We start from the raw sequence: 23148 nt of genomic DNA, 5'->3' as shown, positions 1-23148 counted from the left end.
GAAACCCTAGAAGGAGAAAGGAAAAAGAAAGAGCTTTTATGAAAGAAGAAAGAGGCTGAGCAGCATTAAAAGCAGCCAGAGCTTCAGTCAGCAGAACAGGGCCACTGAAAGGCAATGTAGTGGCAGTTTGAAGAAAGAGGATGCAGGGCATCCCAGGGCCTTGAGCAATCCGGGCTGAATCCGTTTTCTTCCAACCATTTAGCTCACTTTGAATGAGCCAGATGAGCTAAATGTTTCAGAGCTGAGTGTGAGTAGGGCTTTGGTCATCACTAAATGGTGTGGAATGTGGCCTCCTGACCTGCCTGGATTTGTTAATGGAGACTACAGTGCAAGCCAAAGAGTTGCTAAGTGAGCCATTGAGAACCTGCCTGAAATGTGATACAATAAAAACTTTGGAGAGGATCTTTCCTCTCCCTTCACAAATGCAACTGAAGTGAAATATTATAGTTTTAAAAAGTGACTTGCAAATATCTGTCTGCTTCAATATAGTATTTTGGAGGTGAAACATAGCTTCAGGGTAATATTGGAAGCACCCAAACAAATTTAATACCAAAGCCATACACCTGAATTTTGTTTCAGAGATGCACTAGAAAGCAAAAGTGCTTTCTTGACTGAAAGCCTAGTTATGTGACAAAATTAATCTTTATGTAGGAGAACACTCTAACTGAGAAAAATTCCTTCACTTTTTCTGAGCTGGAACCGTAGACTGAGGTTCCTTGTGTTAGCAGTTAGACTGGACAGAGTCACTATCCCACACAGCCTGGAAATTAAGAATGGTTCTTAAGGAAATAGTATGTGCTGGTTTCCAAAACACTTTTAAGCCTCTGAGGTCACTAAGGAAGGCACAAAGGTCAAACCAATGGTCTCCACCACTGGAGAATGGGAAAACAGCTTACACACATAAGGAAATGTTATTTTCCTGATCTGTGACTGGTGTTTCCTGGTGCCTATGTGTAATGTGCATCTGTGGGCCCTGAAATGAAGCTTAGCTGAGAGTTCTGCATGAGGACGTTACGCTTCTTGAATGTGTTTTGAGTAACCCCATTTCTATTCTCTGCTGACACATTTTTTGGCAGCTTATAGGCACTGCCAAGCCTTGCAAAGCACTGAAGTAGGGGCAAAGCACAGTAGCAGGGACTTATCCTTACTCTAAACACACAGATTTCTTAATTACTTCTTCTTGCCCTCCATGGTTTCCTCAGTGCTTGTGAAGTTTCAGAATAGAACCACTACTAAGAAATAGACTCCACCTGCACCAGCTGCTGGCTAACAGTTTCACTCCTACCTTCTGATCCATACTAATGTATATTTTGTCTAGTAGCAGCAGGCACAAAGCAGATTCTCTTTTTCTTTTTAACCTTCTATCTTCTGGGAATAGTCAGCTATTTATAATCCTGCCAGATGTTCTAAGGAAGCCTTCTTACAGCATGTGTTCATCTTCCATCAACAACTTTGCATGCAAAGTGTGGGATCATCCCTGCAATCTGTACCAAGTTTTCTTGTGTCTTGATTTATCTCTTACTGTCATGGAGTCAAGTGTGTTGTTTTAAGCCACTGCTGTTCATGCAGTGACTGTGAAGGATGGCAGAAGGCTCAGGCTCCCTGGTGCAGTAGCCCACAGTGCCAGGGGTCTAAGCAGCTTCATTTTCACCACTGTAGTACCAGTCCAGCTCCACATGATGCTGCAACACAAGTAAAAACTTCCTACCAGCATCCTGTTCTCAGGCAGGAACAGCAAAAAGAAGCTGTTTCTGGACTCACCAGTGCCTTTTAATATATTTGCTGCATTGCACATGATGAAGTCAGAGAGCATTATGTCGCTGCAAGCATCTAATCTGTGCAGGCTTATTAAATCTGTTTATTTACAGTCTGCATGCTCTTTTTATTTAACAAAGAATTCTCAATGATAAATCTTTGTTCTAAAATCAGCTTTCAAAGAAAAAGGCCAGTAAGAAATGGACTCATTGGTATATTAAGAGAGGCATCTGCACCTTGATGCTTCCCAGTTGTCTGTTGCTTAGTGGAATGCCTCAGCATGCAATTCTGTAATTCAAGTAATAGATCAGGCAGCTCTCTTTAAAGCGTAAGAAACAGAGAAGTGGCTCTCCTGGTAGGCAAAACGTGACAGCCATTCCTTTATAATATTTTTGTGTTGGGTTAAAGTCAGGAAGTCCACAAAAGATCAAATCATACTTCACATTTTGCGTATATGGTCCAGTGATAGGAGATGATTTGGGATGCTCACAATTCAGGATGCCTCGCATGAAGCATTTAAGGGAGCTGGTGAGTATTAAGTCATTTCTGAGAATTCAGTTTTCCTAGGATGTCACAGGAAAGTGCCAGACTTCAGTGCTGATGATTTGGTGATACCAAAGAAATCAGCAATTCAGCACAATTGAGTTTTATCTCTCTTCAATCATTGCATTACAGCAACATCATTGACATACAAAATTAGTAAATTGCCACAGCATTCTTCTGAGCTGTATTTTTGTAAAAATATTACAAACCCTGTATAATAAGATCAGGATTTAACCTCACTCCTGGGCAGACAGACCACATTCTCTGGCAGTATTATCACCGTGACTGTATTGCCATAGCACTAGCCATGATGGAAAAAGATTTTGAAGGACCATAAACAGAGAGGAGTAAGCAAACCTGTAAATGAATTGCTGACAGAAACTTCTAAAACTTCATTAATTAATTTACCTATAAAAATATATATACTTAATGGAATTTATTTGTTGCTAATTCACACAACTCCTAAAGGAAGTGGTTACGAAAATCCAGGTTTTTTCCTATATTTTGCTTTGTTGTTGTTGTGAAAATCCAGTGCTTGAAATCAAAGGTGCTGTATAAGTAAGTAATAAATAAGTAATTACAAATAAGTAATGAGATGCAGGAAAAGGAATCTTGTAAAGTCTAATACAACCAAAATCATATAATACCCCATGTGATCAAATCTCACTGGAGGCTAGAAAAAGCAATTTTATATGATTTGGTTATCATTAGACTTGTAAATCTATTCTTATAAATACTACCATGTGCAAGTATATATTAGTCATATCCAACTGTCAACATAACTCACTGTTTGAAGAAATCTCTCAAATTTTGAAATAATTAATCAAAAATATAAAGTTACATTTTACTAAGTTACAGCTTTTTAGTTTACTCCTTACATGGACTTATTCATAAACTGAACTGATACGTATTGTGATTTAAATTTGGAAAAAAAACAAGCCCAGTCTGGCAAAACAGTTGTGATATATTTCATGTCCTGTTGGCCTGAAGGTATAACAGGATGGAAATTTGCTTTAGGAAGCCCAGAAAGTGTGCAAACACTTTGCAGTGAGAGTTTGATCCTTGCTGATACTCAGACACTACAGCACTCACCAAGTTTGGTGACACAGGCACTGGGCATAGCTAAGAACCTAAGACAATTCTTTGTTGGGGATACATCAGGTCACTGGCCACGTGTGCCACTGCAGGGCATTAAAGCAAGACAGATAGAGCTTGCTCTCCTGTTATTTCTTGTCAGAAAGATGATAATATTACAGCTTTCTTCTGTGAAAATGACTGAGATATCTCTTGTTAAATGTGTCTGAATCACACTTGCACCTCTTGCTTGATTATTCCAGATTTAGTATGTTCTAGGTCAAGGCTATTTCACTGCCACTATCTGAGCTGTCACCAAGAAGAGTTGTATTTTCAATTATAGAAACACATGGGATATCACACCTTTTGTTCATACTTGGCATGGAAATACTGCCACGATTTAATCTGTTCTTATGAGTTTCATTTCAGCCTAAACTCCAGATGAAAACCAGCATGCTTCATCATGTAACAGTACTTTGCTGCATGGCTTGCCACTCCTTTGCTCTAGAACCATCATCCCTGTTTCTGGGTTATTTTTGTTAAAGAGTGTTACAAACTCTTTTACTAGGAGTCAAGGTTATATTCATACCTATCACAGCAACTCCTTCACATTCTTATTTCTCATTTGATGCTCACAACTCCAGGACTCTCTTTCACTGTGGTGTTTCACTGCTCTTCACCCAGCACTCACACTCTGCAACCTTCCACTTTCTGCCTCCAAATATTTGTGTCTGCTACTTCCCAGAGTACCTCTGGTCTGGGAACATGCTGTTCCACTCTGGGACACTGTGGTACTCCTAATTCAGGTAGTAATTTGCATGCTAGAATATACCTAGTAGGTGTAGCAGACCGTAAGATGTCTGCCACTGCTATGCATCTTTTGCAAGAGGATGGCGAAGGGAAAAGCAGCAAAGATATCTGTAATTAATTGTTTCCCCTTGAAGTAACAAAAAAACATAACAAACAAGTGTGTGAAGTACATAAGACTTCTGGAATTTTGTGAACATGTGGCAACGCAATGGTACATGCATAAGCTCTGCGGCAGTGGGCATTTATTCCATGTCTGGATTCAAGAATTGCTGATGCGGCTGGGTTTTATTTTCCACGGCAGTCTCAGTAACAATGACAACTTAAAAATGAACAACTTTGACAGATCAGTTTCTGGATTACGCTGGAGTGGGGTAGAGGTCTGCAGTTCCTTTTGAGCCATAGCTGTATTTTGAGCAAGGCACATTAATATCATGACGTGATTCATAAATAATCGATGTGGCTGTTACACCGTTTTGCATTTGATCTTTTCAGAATGAAACAAAATTCAACACATGCAGCGTCTTGGGACATGTAAGCAAATAAAACAGGTATCAGCAGAATACATATTGACACAAAGGCAGGGTTTGACAGCACCACTAGTTTCACAGAGAAGAAAGTTAGTGTGTGCTGGAAGTTCGAAATTGTAAGTTGAAATGTCCTCAAATGAAAAATATTTTTACTCATAGTTGAGAGAATTCTTCTTAATAGAATATTAGAAAAGATATTTTTTCTTTTAAATCTCATCTTCTCTATTGAATACAAATTTGGCTCCTACTGTGAGGATGGAGGCACAGACCCAGAAGCTGGATCATTTATTACAAAGATTACACGATATTTATATGCTTCCAAGCAATTAGCCAAACACATCTGTGTTTGCCTTGCAGTTACATCAGGTGAAAGGTCTATCTGATTTTCTTACTGACATCCTCTTTCCAGTTCCGACGTCCTTGTTCCTTGCCAGTTCCAACATCTTCCAAGTACCAGTCAGGGAAGGGTCACTCTTAATTGCCTGCTGTAGTTTTTCCTTCCCATGGTCACTCTTAATTGCCAGCTGTAGTTCCTCCTTCCAATGGTCTTTGACAGTTTCGATACATTCCAACCCCCCCAGTTCCCCCTTCTTGTTTTTGCAATGCAATATACATGTCTTTCAAAAGCTTGGGATAACATTCGCCGTATACTTTGCAATAAGCAAGGTACAACACATATGATGGCAAAGAGAGAAAGCAAAAAGATAAATCCTCCCTTAACCAAAGTCAATAACCACCCAGTTATACTCTAATCAGAGAAAAGTGATGATAACCGATCTTTATCATCCTCCCTTAAATTCATTACACTGTCTTTTAATTTATGGATACTTTCATGTATGGTTTCTGAATGGTCTGACAAATTCATGTAACACATTCCTTCCAAAATTTCACACCCATGTCCATGCACTAAGAGGAGAAAATCAACTGCTGCTCTATTTTGCAAAGTCGCATGTCTGATAGAGTCAACATCAGTGAGCAACGCAGAGAGAGTGGATGATATAGCATTAGTTTGTTTAGCAAGCCAACATCCTAACTTATTCAATGTTGCCAAAGCTTGAGCACTAGCTGCTCTGGGAGCTAAAAATGAGGCAGCTATAATTTCACCTGGGTTCAAAAAATATACTTTGTCATCGCAGCTCGGTTGAAAAGCATGTGTTGACCTTCGAGAACGCAATCCTCGCTTATTCATTATCATAGTGTTATTAGGGATAAACATGCCTAAGGTCCCTACTGCACGCGGGCCATCCTTTATATGGGATGACACCCTTTGCCAGGCCCAATCTTGTGGCAACTGAGGCATGGACTCTGTTTCTGGCTACAAACGAAATCCCTTATTGAGTTAGCTTACAGGTTTTCATAGTATTCTGCCTAGCTGTTAGTAGCAGTTAGTTCCTTTAGTACTTTTCCATCACAAAACAATCTTAATGATCACGCACTCTTTCAGCCAATCACATTACTGTCCACACACCTTTGCTTGAGTAATTATTTCTAAACATAGTTCTCTGCTATCACTACTCGTTAAAAATTTCACTTCCACTTCCCCTTGACTACACATTCTTTATCTTAAGCATCCTCTTGTTTCCAAATGTACCATCCTCAGAAATTATCTGATGTTCTTTCTCTGTTCTTCCCAACTTGTCCGGTTCACTTCTCCCAAGGTTTGTGGCTGGTAAGAGTCCAGATGTCCGGGCTCTCGTCCAGGTCTGCTGGCACAGCTTCTTGTGCAATATTCCCCTCATCTCCCCCTTCTTTATAAGCTAACAAAACATTGTTAATAGACTTAGCGAACAAACGATTTATGCAAGCAATTAAACAAGGAACTGTGATCAAAATATATAAAAAGATTTGTACACAGGCTATTGCAATTTTAATAATGTCTTTCAAGCATGCATTGATGTTCTATTCTGACAGCAAACTTTTTAGCGAATTCCAGCTACTCTCCACTCCCAACTTCTGAAGTCTGTCCTTTAGGTTTTGAATTGCATCATGGACAGACTCAGAATGATCAGATAGGTTCATGCAACACATCTCATCAAAGTCTTTACAACCATGTCCTTGAGCTAATAGCAAAAATCTATGGTACCTCTGTTTTGAAGGGTAGCGTGTTTTACTGAATCGTTATCTGATGTTAACAGACCATTGCTGCGGGAGAAAAACCTCCGGGGCAGAGGCTGGGTTTGTTCCCGCCTCTCACCGGGAGGAGTGGACCCCCTCCGCCCCGCAGCGCGCATCTCGGCGGGCGCAGCGCGTACCCGCGCCTGCCGGAGCACACAAAGGCGAGGGGCGGGCGAGTATCAGAGCCCTCTGCCCGCGGGCAGACAATGGGGGGAGCCCGCCGGAGCCTGCTGCTGCCGCCGCCGGGCGAGTGAGTGAGGTCGCGGCAGCGGGGAGGTGGAGGCAGTGCGCCCGTGTTCCGTAGCTCCTTCTCCCGCCGCCACCAGGCGCAGCCCTTCGGCCGGAGGGGAGCCCCCGCCGTAGCCCCCGCCCGGCTCCCGCGGGAGCGCCGTTTTCCTCCCCGCCGTCCAGCCCGCGGTTCGTCTCGTGACGGTCGGGATGTGGAGCATTCAGGTTGTGGGGCAGGCTCACAGCACCTTGATTTTCCGCTTCTTTTTTAATGTTTCTCCACATATTATGCGGGTCGGGGGGTGGGGTGGGGTGGGGTGGTAGAGGTCGGGTTCTCTGTCAGGGTCGATCGGTCCGGGATCAAAGGGTCATCTTTGCCTGGCTCATTTCCTGTTGCAGCCTGTCGGCGGGTATCTTCCCACAAATCGATACGCGCGGGAGGGTGCGTGAGCACCAGCAAAGCTTGCGCCTCACGACAGCCAATGCCAGGATCAGGCGGGAATAGATCAGTTTCTGGGTCGAGAGGATCAGGAGTGGTGTTTGTTGGGACAGGAGGGGCTGACGGTGCCGATGCCTCCTATGCTCCTAAGTGCCTCATAGACTGAGAGCCATACAGCCAGCAATTTGGGTGCTGCTGCATCATCCCTTGTGGCTGCATCCCAGAGGCAGACCCCAATCTTGTCCCATATTCCCTTCTGATAAATATTAGTTGATGTCGCCTCAGGGACATGGGTCGAGACCCATGTTAACAAGTCTTTTAGTCTGTCTTCATTCACAGTAACCCCCTTCTTCGCTAGGAATTCTACTAGTACTCTGTACACCGACTTGTGCTTGGGGGATGCTGAGTTTTCCATGTTCCCGTTCCCAGCTGCTTACCTCAGTCAGAGGTATCGGTTAATTGCTGCAGGCTTTCGGAGTATGGCTGGGCGTCCTCATTGGTCGCGAAGTCACAGCTCTCTGTCTTGTCCCTGTTTGGGCACCATTTGTGAGGATGGAGGCACAGACCCAGAGGTAGAGTGCAAGCTGGATCGTTTATTGCAAAGATTACACGGTATTTATACGCTTCCAAGCAATTAGCCAAGCACATCTGTGTTTGCCTTGCAGTTACATCAGGTGAAAGGTCTATCTGATTTTCTTACTGACATCCTCTTTCCAGTTCTGACGTCCTTGTGCCTGGCCAGTTCCAACATCTTCCAAGTACCAGTCAGGGATGGGTCACTCTTAATTGCCTGCTGTAGTTTTTCCTTCCCATGGTCTCTGACAGTTTCAATACATTCCAACCTCCACACCTACCTTGACTCTAGCTCAGCAATGCTAACTCTCTCTCACTTCAAGTCAGTCCTCTTTTGTACAAAAGTAAAAATCACAGCCTTTCTCTCTCACATCAGTCCTTGGAGGCTAATAGGGTCTAAGACTGCAGAGCTAAAAAGGTCTAAACCAGAGTTCTTAAACTGCACAGAATCATGGAATCAGCAAGGCTGGAAAAGACCAGCTGGAAAAGATGATGATGTCTAGCCATTACCTCCAGACTGTGAAGACCACCACTCCCTCTCTTGAGCTTGACTGGACAACGTTTCCATTCTGCTGGTCACTTGTAACCCAAGCACCATTATGGATCCCTTTATTCTGAAATGGTATCTCTATTCAGCACAGGACTTTTGCATATACAGCCCATCACCACACACACATCTCACTCTTTAACAGGAAATGTTGCCTGCGTCTCTTATCTGCTCCTGGTGTCAACCAACACTGTCATGTACACTTAAAAAGGTTTTTATACATCTTAAATACCAGCAGAGCTATGTCTTTCCAATTCCTTCCTTAATATACTGCCTTTTGTTACAATATATACCAAGGAAAGAAAAAGAAAAAAGGCAATAATTAGGCTTCTGCTACACTATGATTATGACTTATTCTGCTGATTAACCTGGTCTGTCCCCAGCCTATCTGTTTACAGTCTTTTGGACTTCAACTTCACTCATACACATAGGAACTGAACCTGTAGGTTATAATTATGACGTATGTGATCATACCTTGGAATGAAATAATATTATACAAAGATCCTGGGGATGGTGGAGGAGAGTCATCAAAACCAGCCTGTTGATTGTGAACTTCTCTTACAAAGCTGAAAATTAACAGGCCAACAGCTGCTGGACCTACAGATGGGGAATACCAAAAAGAAGCTTGAAGGTGGAGTATGATAATATATGATATCAGTGAAATACTGCATGTAATACTACATGTAGTTCCAGAACTGATTTTTAAATACCGCAAAAATACTGTTAGCATGTCAGAAGCAGAGGGTATACCTGACTGTGAGACCATACTAGTAAGTAAAGAAAAGAAAAAGCATTTGTTAAGTGCAGAAATTCTCAAAGGCAGCACAGATTTTTCTGTAGATAAAAAAGCTGAGTATATGTTGTGTAAGGGTTAGTGCTAGAATGCTTTGAGAAAAACTATGGTTGTTATAAATACTGATAAAAGCTGAAAGACATGAAGAAGAAAGAGATCAGTCCTACCTGGTCATTTACTGCTACCCAAAAGGTACTGTAAGGGAAAAAAATCTGTATCTACTGAGGTTTGTATAGATTTTTTTCTTCAAATCATGTGTTAGTTACTGTAGCTGAAAGAAACACCAACACACTGGTGATAAATGCAATGAAAGATCTACTACCTAGAACTATCTTGCATTCCTTTGCTTATCACTTAACAAACAGACACCTTTTATTAATATAGAAATGAGAGATTAATACAGTATCACTGTTGGTCTTATTGGTTAGTTGCTTTTATTCTACAAGCAAATTATTTCAGCTCAATACAAACAGCAAATCAATTTTCTGCTGTCATTACCACTAATCAATAATTAATTAGGATTATTAAAAATTGTTAGCATGGAATTTTTCTCCTCTGCATTTATTTAAATGACAAATTTATTTTGCTGAGGGGTTGGCATAATACCGAGACAGCTGCATGGCCATGGAAAATAAGCTGAAGGAAAAGTTCAAGCTGAGAAGAAGATAGGATTTCTTATTAGTCTCAGTAAGCAGTCTACCTGCCCAGGGAGAAATTCAGCTGCTTTTTTACTTTTCTATATTAACATTGTGATATTAAAGTTTAGTCTACAAATGTGATGACTCAGTTGCCGCTTCGTTCCGCAGCCCCAATATTTAGTTGATTTTCTATTTAAAGATTAAATTCATTTTCAATTCTACATTGATAAAAATGCATTGGGGTCTATCTCTCATAATTTACTGGAAGCTAGCAAAAACCCCACAGGAATGATATTGCTGTGACTATGTAACAGCAACCAGCTCAACCTCTTTTAAAATAATACCAAGCCCAGATGAAAGAAAACTGCCTCACAATGAATGTTTCAGCAGTTATACGTCCAATTTAAGGAAAGGAAAACTCTCCCAACAGATTATGCTCCCCGGGCATGTGAATTCTGCATCACAGATGATATCATGGGAGAAAAAAAACACTTTAAAGTTTTTAGGATGTCATGTCCCAGTGCAAAAGACTTTGTAAACAGAAGTAAAGCTTTAAGCCAGGGCTGTCAGCAGACTCTGTTTAGGGGTTTAGGGTACCTCAGAATATGGACAAGGATAATGCAGTGTGAGTTACTTCTTGGCACTATGGGGAGTTAAATATAGGTGAAAACAACTTTAGGTTTACTTCAATTTACACTGGAATCTAGAAAGCTCCTGTGTAAGGCTACAGCTGAGGAAATGCAGTTAACATAGACGTAAATGATGGAATTAATGAAGGTGTTAAGGGATCTCTAATGAAGTGTCTTTGTAAACTGCCCATGGTGGTACTGTGTTTTAACTGTTGTAACTGTGGCGAAAATCACACAATCCAGTCAATGTGGCTGTAGAGCCCTCACCCCAGCACAGCTACCTGTGTCTGGATTGGAGCAGTAATGACCAGATACCACAGTTTTGGTTCAAATGACCCATGAAAAAACAGCATTATGGATTTTGAATATCAGAAATACATATACAGTAATATCACTGACTCTCCCAACCTGGATCTGCAGACTTTTGATTTCTTCTTCACCGAGCTGCTTTGCCCTGCTGTCAGTGCACTGAATAGCCACGTCTTTTTCCATGTCACATCTTATGAGAGTGGCAATTCCTTTTTGAAATAAAACATTTTTTAGTTTTGAAGTAAAACACGGTTTTTAGAAGTGCCAGTGTCCCATCTGTTATGATACTATGCCACAAAGTTGCCTGAACAACCAGCTGAAATTTAGCGTTATTTGGCTATGGTGATATTTTTATCAAATCTCATTTGGGTATCTCAAACCCTAAATGATTCACCATGTATGTCTGCAAAATCTTCTGCATTAGATGCTATGGGAGTATTTAAACCACATTCTTACTGTTTTTAATATTTATGAGTTATACATACGAGCTTCCTACCTACTAATTCCTTGAAAATCCACTGTTGGTAATTAGAATCATAGAATCATAGAATAGTTAGGGTTGGAAAGGACCTTAAGATCATCTAGTTCTAACCCTCCTCCCGTGGGCAGGGACACCTCACACTAAACCGTGCCACCCAAGGCTCTGGCCAGCCTGGCCTTGAACACTGCCAGGGATGGAGCATTCACAACCTCCCTGGGCAACCCATTCCAGTGCCTCACCACCCTTACAGTAAAGAATTTCTTCCTTATATCCAATCTAAACTTCACTTGTTTAAGTTTGAACCCATTACCCCTTGTCCTGTCACTACAGTACCTAATGAAGAGTCCCTCTCCAGCATCCCTATAGGCCCCCTTCAGATATTGGAAGGATGCTATGAGGTCTCCATGCAGCCTTCTCTTCTCCAGGCTGAACAGTCCCAACTTCCTCAGCCTGTCTTCATACGGGAGGTGCTCCAGTCCCCTGGTCATCCTCGTGGCCCTCCTCTGGACTTGTTCCAGCAGTTCCATGTCCTTTTTATGTCGAGGGCACCAGAACTGTGCACAATACTCCAAGTGGGGTCTCACAAAAACAGAGTAAAGGGGCAGGATCACCTCCTTCGACCTGCTGGTCATGCTCCTCCTGATGCAGCCCAGGATACGGTTGGCTTTCTGGGCTGCAAGCGTACACTGCTGGCTCATGTTCATTTTCTCATTGACCAGCACCCCTAAGTCCTTCTCTACAGGGCTGCTCTGAATCTCTTCTCTGCCCAGCGTGTAGCTGTGACTGGGATTGCTCCGACCCAGGTGTAGGACCTTGCACTTGGCATAGTTAAACTTCATAAGGTTGGCATCAGTCCACCTCACAAGCCTGTCAAGGTCCCTCTGGATGGCATTCCTTCCCTCCAGCATATCAACCAAACCGCACAGATTAGATTGTTAAACATTCATCTTTGCCTATCTTTAGCAAACAATGAGAAAGTATGGATCGGATCCTCAGTTTCTGATTCTACTGCTTAGTGCTAGTGGAAGAGAACTGGTGCTGGCTCCAAGCAGTGCCAGCTTACTACTGGCATCACATCCTGGCACTGACACAGGGGCTGACTGGGGACAGCAAAAGATGTGGGGAAATATATTGCACTCTTGCAACCCATAGCCCACGGAATTGTCTTCAGGGGCTATTTCTCCTGATGTAACTCAGTCCTTTGGTCCAAATCTTTTGTTAGGAAGCCTAGCTACCCATGATCTTCCTTGTTTTGGGAGAATGAGGAGGTGAGTTGATACCCTGAAGGTATCTAATAGCTTCTTGCAGTCACAAGTGCAATGTGAGCTTGCACAAAGATATCTGCCTCTGTATGACTTCAACTGACATTAAGTAATAATTGTTATGCTTCTGGTGGGCATTTAAAATGTGTTCAGACTGCTTTGTTATGTACTTGATCACCTTTCTACAGCTGGTGCATAGAGCTACTTTCCCCAAAATGGTCTGCAAGCAGAGTAAGTGTACTTCAGATAGACCAAAGTTACCTGGTATGACATAATTTTGTCTTCATATGTTCTTCTTAATATCGTACTTTTGAAATAACACATTGCAGAATGACAGCAATTTGGAATGGCAGCTTCCCATTTGAATAAACATTAAGGAGTTTGCTTTTATTAGTGTATTTTACTCAAGTTTGTGTTCCTCCTTATTGCAATATTGTACTTAAAATATTTAGTTACAGCATTGTCCTTTAGTTTAAGCTGCTCTTCACCCCTTTGGTGTCTACTCTTCAACAAGGCTTAAATCCTACCCTTATTTAGGACGGGTCAGACAGCCACCAGCAGATAAAGCTGAAACCATTTTAGAATTTATTGCAGGTGTCTTTCCTCTTTCATTATTTAAGGTTAGCTCCTTTACCACAATGTGCACAATGAAACACTTGAGATCTTTTCATCCACTTTGAAGGAAAATCACCCCGATTTTAAATAGTCTTAACCTGGGAATTTAGGTTAAGTGGATGACTTGTGTAGAGGTAGATGATGACACTATCCTTTCCACTGACTCAGCTGAAAGAGTTGTATAATCTAACAAGGCAGCAAACATGGCTGTAATAATTTCTTAAACCACCTCAATGATACTTTCAAGAGAATGTCTTTCCAGAGCAATAATTTCTTATCTTCTTGCTTTTTGGCAGAGCCCTTTTCTGCACCTCTGTCAGCTTGAATTGACTTTTTTTGAATAGGAAGAGTCTGCTATGTAATAATCCAGATGCAGTCTCAATAGCATCTCACACAACGGCATCTCTGGTAAAGTGTGTCTTGGAAAGACTGAAACAAAAAATTAAATACTCCACGTATTCAATATACATAATTCTCTCTATATAGTTCTACATATATACAGGATCAACATAGATTATATGTATTCTGTAGACAGATATATGTATATATATAAATACATAAAAAATTAGAGAATCTAACCGTGTAATTCACGTAAGCACATGTTTATAAGTTTAAGGAATGAGGAAGCTGAGTGATCTGAATTAAATAACTGTATAATCTAAACTTAAGATTGTTGCTAAACTGGAACTGTGGATAAGAATACTTACATGAAAATTAATAACTACTTGTACTGAAAATGAGTTTGACAAACAAAAAAGTACTAATATATATGACCACAAACACAATGTGAAAGGACTCTCCTGCTCTGTTAAATGTGTGTTCCAAACCTCACTTTACTGTTTGCTTTCTCATTTTCAATATATTTGATATGTAAGCAACTCAGTCAGAATAAGATAAAAAGATGTGACAGTTTAGTATAAATTAAGAAATCATTTCAAGCTGTGCAGAAATGTATATAACATCAATGAAAACCGATGTAAACTGAAACAAAATTATTATGCTATACATAACCAGCTACTCAGACACAAATCCGATCTCTAACAACTGCTACTTAAGGGTTTTGACCTCTTGAATAAAAATAAAAAAATTACACTTACTAAATTTAAGCAGTTTTACTGGAAAGTAGAGACTTCCTGTAGGAATAATTAGACATTGATAGGCCTGAGAAACAGGACAGAACTGTTCAACAGTCTTCTGTAATAGCTTTTCATCTGCAGGTTTAAGAGTCCAGGATTCTGTACTACTTTACTTCAGATCAGTCCTGCAAAAACATACCATTATATCCCACCTTTTCAATAAATGCAGATATTATCAATAATTTTAAACTAGTAAAGCTATACAGATTTATTTTTTTCGGTTTTTATCTCATGATAATAATGGTGCCACTCTGGATTAACGAACAGAATTACTCTGGGTATTTTGTTCGAATTCCAGGCTAGAAGCTAAATGAGACAGTATGGGTGGTTCCACTCAGTTAATAAGCAGGCTTTGGAAGCAAGGCTGCAATTACTGAAGTAGCTGGTTTTTGGTTTGGTTAAATTTCAGCTGGAATGGTTCCCTGAGCTAGCCCTCTTCATAAACACCCATATCCTAAGACCAGAAAATGAGTGGAAGTAGGGGTGGGCCAGGAAGAGTAAGACTTTCCTCTCTGAGACGATAATAGATTCATGTTGTGTTAAAGTGACATGGGAGGGACTGCAGCCTGAGCCATCAATGCTCCTACAGAATCACTAAGGTGAAAACTACTTGTTCAAAGACTGATCTCTCATTTTAGGATTTTTTTCCTCAATTCAAAGCCAAATTTTAGATCCACTCAGCAGTAATCCATACAAGATGCAAATTCTGAACATCACCAAGAACTGCTTCCAAAGTATTTCAGCTTCCATGTAACACTATACAAACGTGGACTTTCTGAGACTCCTTTCAGTTATACTTGTTTTTTTCTGAAACATGGCCTACTGGCATACAGAGGACCTCACACCAACAGATTCCATGGTTTCAAGAGCTAATAAAAAGCATTTCCCTCTGTTGGGAAGCATATTCCTTGATACGGTGCTTTAAAACACATCTATTATTTGAAATTAAGATCTTTTAACAAGCACAGTGGACTGAATTAGTGATACTTATGCCCAAATATATGCAAATCCAGTAACATTAAAAACAATTTCATATTATTATCGCTTTGGCAAAACTGTGATAAATAAGAGGCTATTTAAAAAATAAGTCTGTACAGAAATCGGTACATATGACTGGAAATCAGTTGTATGCTTTTCTGCTTCTCTTTTCCCAAATCCAGTCAGGATGGTTTGGTCCATGCATGCAGACATACATATACACAAAAATCTGACTATTAAAAAGAAATTGTGCTTGATTCACACAATCTTTACTTATTTCTGCCAGCTCAGACTATGAAGGGAATCACTTTAGCTTTAATAACCTACTATGCAGTTGTCATATTCATCCTTCTAATACAATATGCAATGTTTATGCACAGTATCACTTCAACTGTAATTTGAAGTCACCGTGCATTTTTAGCGCTGTCTGCAAAGCTTGACTGCAGCAGCATCTCCACAGCCTTTGAGTTCTGTTCTGTATTAATAGATCCAAGTTATGTGCACAACTTCAAGACTATTTTCTCTTTGTCTCTTCTCTATTTGTAACATCTACTTTCCAGGTGTGAACAGAAGACACATGACGCATCCAGACCCCTCATCTGGCTGACTCCACTGCCCCCTCACAGGGTGCACCTTACAGCTGATCCTCAACAGCACATCCAGCTACAAGAGAGCCCCCACACTTGTCTGTGTGCCCGTAAAGGACGTGACTCGAGTTAAACTAACCATTACCACAACCACATATACACCCGCGACTTCCTTCTGACTCTAGGCCCCAGGCCTAGGCCTGATCCCTCGACACCAGCACCGCTCTCCTACCCAAGGGCACAAACTTCCTTACACCCTCCTCACTGCTGCCAAGCAGCTTCTAACACGTCTCCAAAGCCACCTGTGTCCAGGGACATGCGCTACAAGGCGCTCTCCCTGTAGGCTCAGACACCTCATCCCCAGGATAAGCCGATCACCTGCCACAGACCCACCACCACCCTCCCTTCACGGCCTCTCCGCCCGTTCCCGCGCCTCCGGACACACGCCGGGAGTGGGAGCGTCACGCCACTACGGCGCATGCGTGCAGACTGCGCACCTGCGCACTGACAGAGACTGGCGGCGCTGTGCGCATGTGCGGAAGGCAGCGGCGGGAGCGGGGAATTGGGGTGAGCCTCTGAGCGAGCGGGGTGATGGGGTTGGTTTGGCACGGCCTGGCGCTTAGGCGGGTAAGGGGGGAGGAGAGAGATGTGGCGGGGCTGACCTGCTCCTGTTGCGTTCCGCTGGGAATCGGTGTGGGGCTGTGCCGGTGTCCCGGCCGCCTGCCGCTCGGTCTGCTGCCTCAGCCGGCTCCACCCTCGGCCCCACAGGCGCCCGTCTGAACCCAGCCGTTAACTCGGGTGGAGCGGGGTCATCGTTCCCCTTCGGGCAGGGCACCTCTGTGCCCGGGCCGTGTCCTGGGGGCGCGGGTGCTTGTTGTGCCGAAGGGGAAGCAGAAGCGCAGGAGTCTCTTCAATTCTGTCAGCTTGTGCTAAAGTGTAGAAAGACATGCCAAGTGTGGGTGTGTTAGGAGTGATGGGCTGAGGAGTGCTCCTAAATCAACAAACCCAGCCTTGAAATCTTAACTTGTGCTTTTGATATCCGACTTGAGACTCAGCTGCAAAATACTTGTTTGTCCCTCCTCATCTGGCTGGAGTCACACGCACACGCGGTACAACTTTCCCTGGTCAGGAACATCCTGATGACGATAATCTTTGTGTCACCATTGCCATTTAATTTAAACTAATTGTTTTGTGAGTGTGTTGCTCTATGCATTGCTTTTTGTTTGTTTTTGTGAACTTTAGGATGAGAACTGGTTGAAGATTAAAAGACCTACACAAAGTCAGTAGAGATGTAGGTTTTCATCCAGTGGCTTAAGTACGTTTAGTATAAGTTGATGTGCTGGGGTGCTTGAGGAGCAGACAGGTCTGGCAGACAATGTTGTGATCAACAGGCGATGTGTGCTTTCCTGGAGTGAAGCTGGATGGAGAAGATGAAGTACCTTATGGCTTTAGATGCGTTTAGTATACCAGGTCTAGCTGTGTTCTCATGTAGTCAGGGGAACAAAAGAGCGGTCTTCTCTTACATCCATGCAAACTTCAGCTTTCTTTAAAACCCCTTCCCTCCTTTTTTGCTCCCTGTTTTGGAGGCTGCTGTCTATAAAGTTTTTTCTTTTCATGCTTGATATTTATTCCTACCTCATTTCTAGAGAGCAATTTTAATCAAGTTACTTTTTTTTTTTATAATTATTTCATTTTGAATAAACATCTGAATAGATACAGTGGATGCAGTGGATGGGGGCAGACTTGTTCAAAGCTGATCTTGCTGGTCTGATAAAATGGGCCAATGCTATTTTATGGTTGTCTCTATGGGAAATAATTTGCCTTAATACATATGACTATGTGTTTGTTTTATCAACATTTGCATTACTTTGATTTCTTATACTTACTACATGAGTGATTTGTTTATTTTCAAGTTGCTTCAGTCTTTCAGTTTCTTGATATCTAACTGTTAAGTGTGATACGATTACTTACAAATATGTGTAATTTAAAGTATTGAATTTCATTGTATTGGCATTACTTCTGTTATCGGGGTTATCCTTTTTTTCCCCATTTAATTCCACTTGTTTTTCTCTTGATGATTCTCAATTCCAGTTTTTTACTTAAGAAGACAATAAAAATATAAAAGGAAAAACATCTTTCCCTAAATTTATTTATGGAAATACTTAGTACAGATTGGTCCCAGAACGAACATTATTGTGAAGTATTTCCGTAAATACATTTGTATTTGTGAACCTCCTTGTCACCCACTATCTCCCTTGTCCATGCAACCAAATAATGTTTTTTTTTGATTCAGGACAGTTTGTTTTCCATTTCCCATGCTGTTTCTGATCTCCTTTTGCTAACCTGATCTTTTCTGATGTGGCACTGTACTTACGTCCAGCATAACTTATTTGGCTGCCAATACTTATATTTAATGTGTTTGGAGTGCTTTGTTTGTTAACTTTGTTTTCATAACATACAGATGTGCCTGTCAGCTGGTGAGATATCTTTTGTTGCACCTACCTAAATTTCCAAACTTAAATTTTTGGCTGTCAGGTAATGTTATATTTGGCAAAGTCAGAATCCAACTCTTGATGTCACTTCATTTCTCTCTCTGCATGTTGTCCTTATCACTACAGACAAATGTACCATCTTTCCAGCAGTTTTAATGCTGCAGACAAAGTAGTATCTTTGACTGATGTGTTTTTCCATGCTCTGTCACTAAAATCCAGCTTTCCCAGTGTTTGGGCAATCAAAACCCAAAGTAGTCTTTCTTGACTAGTCCTTGTCTAAAAGCTAGACTATAATTAATATTACAGCTTTATCTGGTTTGGGCTCCTGCTGTTTTTAAGAGGTATTTCCAGTCTTTACCATCAGCACGATTTTTTTCATATGCCTCCACTTCCGCTGCTTTTAACCTGGGGTAAGCATTCCTGTTAACATCTGAAGAGCTACTGTTTTGTCATCCTCATCTTTCCTTATGTTCTACATCTTCTTTGTTACTTGTAAATCGTAGTTTATTGGCTGTCCAGGGAGGTGATGATCTGTGACTAATCTACTTTCCTCAGTTTATTCCCCTGCTACTTTTAAATGTAGATAAAGCCAGAACTAAATAATGTATTTTCCAGTTAACTAAATGATGACAATTCTTGGTTATATTGATTTGCTCATACCCTGGATGCTCTTCCCTTTTTATTTGATTTTATTGAATTCTGTCAGGTATGAAAATGTCTCTATAATGCCTTACACAGTAAAGTTCGATTTTGATGAAGTCTATAATAATTATACCATTATCCTGTGCTAGACTGTTTAGATATCATGTCAATACCTCTTCATTTTCCTCCCTTGTGTGTGTGACAGCAAATGATAATTGAAACATTTTATTCTACAGATCGCTATTTCTTGTCTCTGCACGTCAGATGGGACATGCGTGTTCAGGTGACTGACTACAGGAACATCAAAATGCCTAACCTTGAACATCCAGCGTACCCAGCAGCTACACTGCTTCAGTTGGAAAGTCTGGTGCCTTGTCGAGAATCCCAAGTGTCCCTGTTGCTGTCAATATTTGGAGAGGTAATGCTCTTTGTATTGTAAGTTTGAATAGAATGAACACATTCTGCTGTCTCAGAAGGGAGAGTAGAAAAATTAAGAGCATTTTTGTGATGTCATTATGAAAATACTTTGGTTGCCTCTTTGTTGGACAGATAGATTCTAGTGGATTTGAAGTTTGAAAGCTGTTTTGCAGCTGGAAGGACTCAAACAAACTTACAGGCATTTGAGGCTTCTGTATCTGAAGAGTGACTTCTCCAAGACTTTGTTCCATCTTTGCCAGATAGTACCAGGAAGGACTCTGTCTCCTTCTCTGGTCTAATGTTCTGGGGTATTCTTTTTTCGTTTTTCAGTGGCAGTGTAGAAATTGTGTTTGGTTTTCACCTGTTAATCCAGTTATCTGCACAGCTGAATTCTAAGTGCATGAAATTGGCTCAATTCTAATTAGTTGTGTTGCTGGCCATAAGATTTGGAAATCACTGGCTTGTTAACCGATCCTGTTACTGCCTGGCAAAGTTGTACTAAAAGGTAATAGGGATTTTCATCTGCAAACTTACAAGCAGTTGACATTCAGTTATAAATGGAAATTAATATCTGTTTCTGGTTCCTCCTTTATTTATAGATATAATAATTACACAAATTAGAGCATTCAAATTTATGTATTTCAAACACAGTGGCAATAAGTCTTCTTAAAAAATAGATACTAAAATTCTTGTTAAATATGGAGGTTCAGAGTATCTGCATATTTTGCACAAGAGTGCCTTCACCTTGAATTAGTTGAATATTATTGTTTTTCATAAAAGGTCTTTATTTTTTATATTAATTCTTTAAGTCCGTGTACAAGAGTCTTAGAAATGAGAAAACCACAAAAAATACCTGTTCAGAATGAAATAAAAAGAAAAAGTTAATTATTTTCCTCACATCTTAAAAAAAAAAGTAAATCCCTGAAATATACAGCATCAGTACCATTAAATAAATAGATGTGTTATATCCAATACTGCCTTGTGAGAGGTGAGTGAGATCCTGTACCATCTCCTCCACCAAACTTTTTGTCTTTTCTGTTTAGTGCTGATGGAAAGAAAAGCAGTTTGTAGCATTTGCAGAAGTTAGGACAGTGTAAAGCCTGCAATTTGTGCTTGCGAAGATTTTGTTTCACTCAGCTTACTAATTTGAATTAAGAGCCCACTGCTTTTCTTTCTTGGTATGTGATTTTTTTGTGTGTGTGTGTGTTTTGTTTTGTTTTCTCATGGAAAACGTATCCTCCTGTTGTAGCAGTTTCACTGGTAGCTTTATGTGATACTTGATTCTTGGGACTTACCCTTCCAACATTTCAGTGAAGATGAAACACAAAACTTGGTCATGTTGATTCTGTCATAATTGGTGTATTTTACGTTTAATGTCTCAATTTAAAAGATAATTTTTCTTTTGAAGGGAAACATCATTGATAAATTTTCTGTGTGTTGAATGAAAAAAATTGAAACAACAAAACCTGTTTTGTTTTGTTTGTTTGTTTTTTTTCCCTAGCGTCACCATTTTAGTTTTCCATCGATCTTTATCTATGGACATACATCTAGTGGAAAGACTTATGTTATGCAAACTCTTTTAAGCACCTTACAGGTAAGAATGTTCACAATGATTATTGAACTTAGAATTTATTTGTAACAGATGGTCCCTCAAACTAGCTTCTACTTTCTCAAAATGGGTTTTCCTCAGCCATTTCTGCCTTCTTTATTCTTCTCCTTCGTTTACTATGTGATGAACGTGTTGCTTCTCTCAATAGTGCAATTAGGATAAAAAGAAGTTGTGCATATGAAATGTAGTATAAATCATAATAACTTTTCTATGGAAATTTAAAAAAGAAGAAGAGGAACTAAATTTTGTTATGCTCATTCGCTTGACTTAATCTTAAACAGCTCCAGAGACAAATAACTAACTCTTATGATGATTCTAGTTCAATCTGAGACTTGCTTACTTTTTTTTTTGAATATTCTTGTAATTCTCCTTGAAACTGATTTTACTTTTATATAAAAAGAGTGCGAGAGTATACTAAAAACAGTGAGTTTTCATTAATGTCAGCCTAAGAGCTTAAACTTAGTAAAGTTGTTTAAAGCATTCAAAGTGAGATACAAGCTGTACATGTTTGCTGGAGAGAAAAAAAAAGTGATTCCAGAGGAGGGCCAGGAAGATGATCAGAGGGCTTGGGGACCTCTCCTGTGGATATGGGCTGAGAGAGCTGGGGTTGTTCAGCCTGGAGAAGAGAAGGCTCCAGGAAGATCTCGTAGTAGTCTTCCAGTACCTACAGGGGTCCTACAAGAAACCCTGAGAGAGACTTTTACAGGGGCAAGTAGGAATAGGACAAGGGGGAATCGTTTTAAGCAGAAAGAGGGGAGATTTAGGTTAGATATTAGGAAGAAGTTCTTTGCTATGAGTGTGGTGAGAAACTGGAACAGGTTGCCCAGAGAAGTCGTGGTTCCCCCATCCATGGTAGTGTTCCAGAGCAGGTTGGATGAGGCTTTGAGCAACCTGGTCTAGTGGAGGGTGTGTTGGAACTAGATGATCTTTAAGGTCACTTCCAACCCAAACCATTCTGTGGTTCTACAAAATGGTGAAAATCAGTGGCTGAGTACCGGGCAAATGCCATTCTTTCTTACACTGGTAGTTGTTTTTGCAGACTTGAGGTGAATGTTGTATTAATTGCAGTAAATCTGGTTAGATTGAATCAGCCCTCTTATAGAAGCAGGAAAATCTGAAACTTTGGAAAAGCAACAAGTGCCGGAGTTCTAAAATGTTGGAGTAATATTACATAGGAACAATTGATCTAATTCCTCTTGCACAGTAAATCAGCTCTAAATGGGAAAAGTGTAGTGATAGCCCTTTTTAGTATTATATTTTCAGAATCTGTTTGGAAATACAAATTTTGTGTACTTTATTCTGGGATCTCCAAACATAGCTTGATATGTGTTATAAGTTAAAAACCATAATAATCAGTATGCCATTCACAGTTTCTAATGTAATAAAATCAATTCTCCAGGTGTGTTTATCTTTACTAAGCCTGGCATTGCCAAGTGTTTTGCTGGTGGAATGGATCTTACTCTCCCATGCCAGTGCTGTTGGTGTTTCCTCTTGTATGAGCTTCACTTCCAGAAATGTTAGGGCTGTGTATTCTTGTAACGTGAACTTCCTTTGGATTCCTGCTCTTAGAAAACAGTGTAGGAGTAAGAAAGAAGTAGGTCAAGCAGGACTGCTAAGACAAATGACATTGGAATATGTGAAGTGGAAACTACTGAGAATTCAATGTTCAGTTTTGATTTCAGAGCCTTACATTCCTGGGAAGTTGGGACTACAAACTCTTTTCCCCTCAATTGTTAAGGAAGAAAACTGCTGTAATGCTGTTCACTGGGGGATGAGTTATCCTTGATGATTAATACTGTAGTTGCTCTATGTTGCTAACCTGAAGTAGGAACTTTGTCATGAACAGATTTATTTCAGTTCAGGGCCTGCAGGCAGAGAATCATAGAATAGTTTGGGTTGGAAGGGCTCTTTAAAGGTCATCTAGTCCAATGCTCCTGCAGTGAACACGG

The 23148-nt window shown here is 40.6% G+C and overlaps 1 protein-coding gene and 1 long non-coding RNA gene across 4 annotated transcripts in view; one reads left to right on the top strand and one right to left on the bottom strand.

The window, feature by feature from the left end:
* Positions 1-9086: 9086 nt before the first annotated feature.
* LOC133276361 (uncharacterized) lies at positions 9087-15525 on the bottom strand. Its single transcript, XR_009745844.1, has 3 exons — positions 14436-15525; positions 13437-13757; positions 9087-9208 (listed from the first exon to the last, which is right to left on the bottom strand). It is a non-coding gene; the product is annotated as an uncharacterized LOC133276361 (long non-coding RNA).
* Positions 15526-16493: 968 nt separating this feature from the next.
* The window catches only part of ORC5 (origin recognition complex subunit 5), a 72099-nt gene continuing 65444 nt past the window's right edge, over positions 16494-23148 (top strand). The window contains exons 1-3 of one of the 3 annotated variants that reach the window (XM_061467379.1): positions 16494-16606; positions 19438-19591; positions 21092-21184. In XM_061467379.1, the coding sequence (XP_061323363.1) occupies positions 19445-19591; positions 21092-21184 (240 nt within the window). In that variant the 5' untranslated portion in view covers positions 16494-16606; positions 19438-19444. Of the gene's footprint in view, positions 16607-19395; positions 19592-21091; positions 21185-23148 lie in introns of those variants that run through there. The other 2 variants (XM_061467380.1, XM_061467377.1) reach the window with 2 other exon arrangements.

This window comes from Pezoporus flaviventris, unplaced genomic scaffold, assembly GCF_033815535.1.
Source record: "Pezoporus flaviventris isolate CSIRO_AGI_PZ_B2104156 unplaced genomic scaffold, CSIRO_AGI_Pfla_v1 ptg000045l, whole genome shotgun sequence".
Lineage (NCBI taxonomy): Eukaryota > Metazoa > Chordata > Aves > Psittaciformes > Psittacidae > Pezoporus > Pezoporus flaviventris.
The sequence above is the reverse complement of the archived record's forward strand: the minus strand, read 5'-3'. Positions and strand labels throughout refer to the sequence as shown.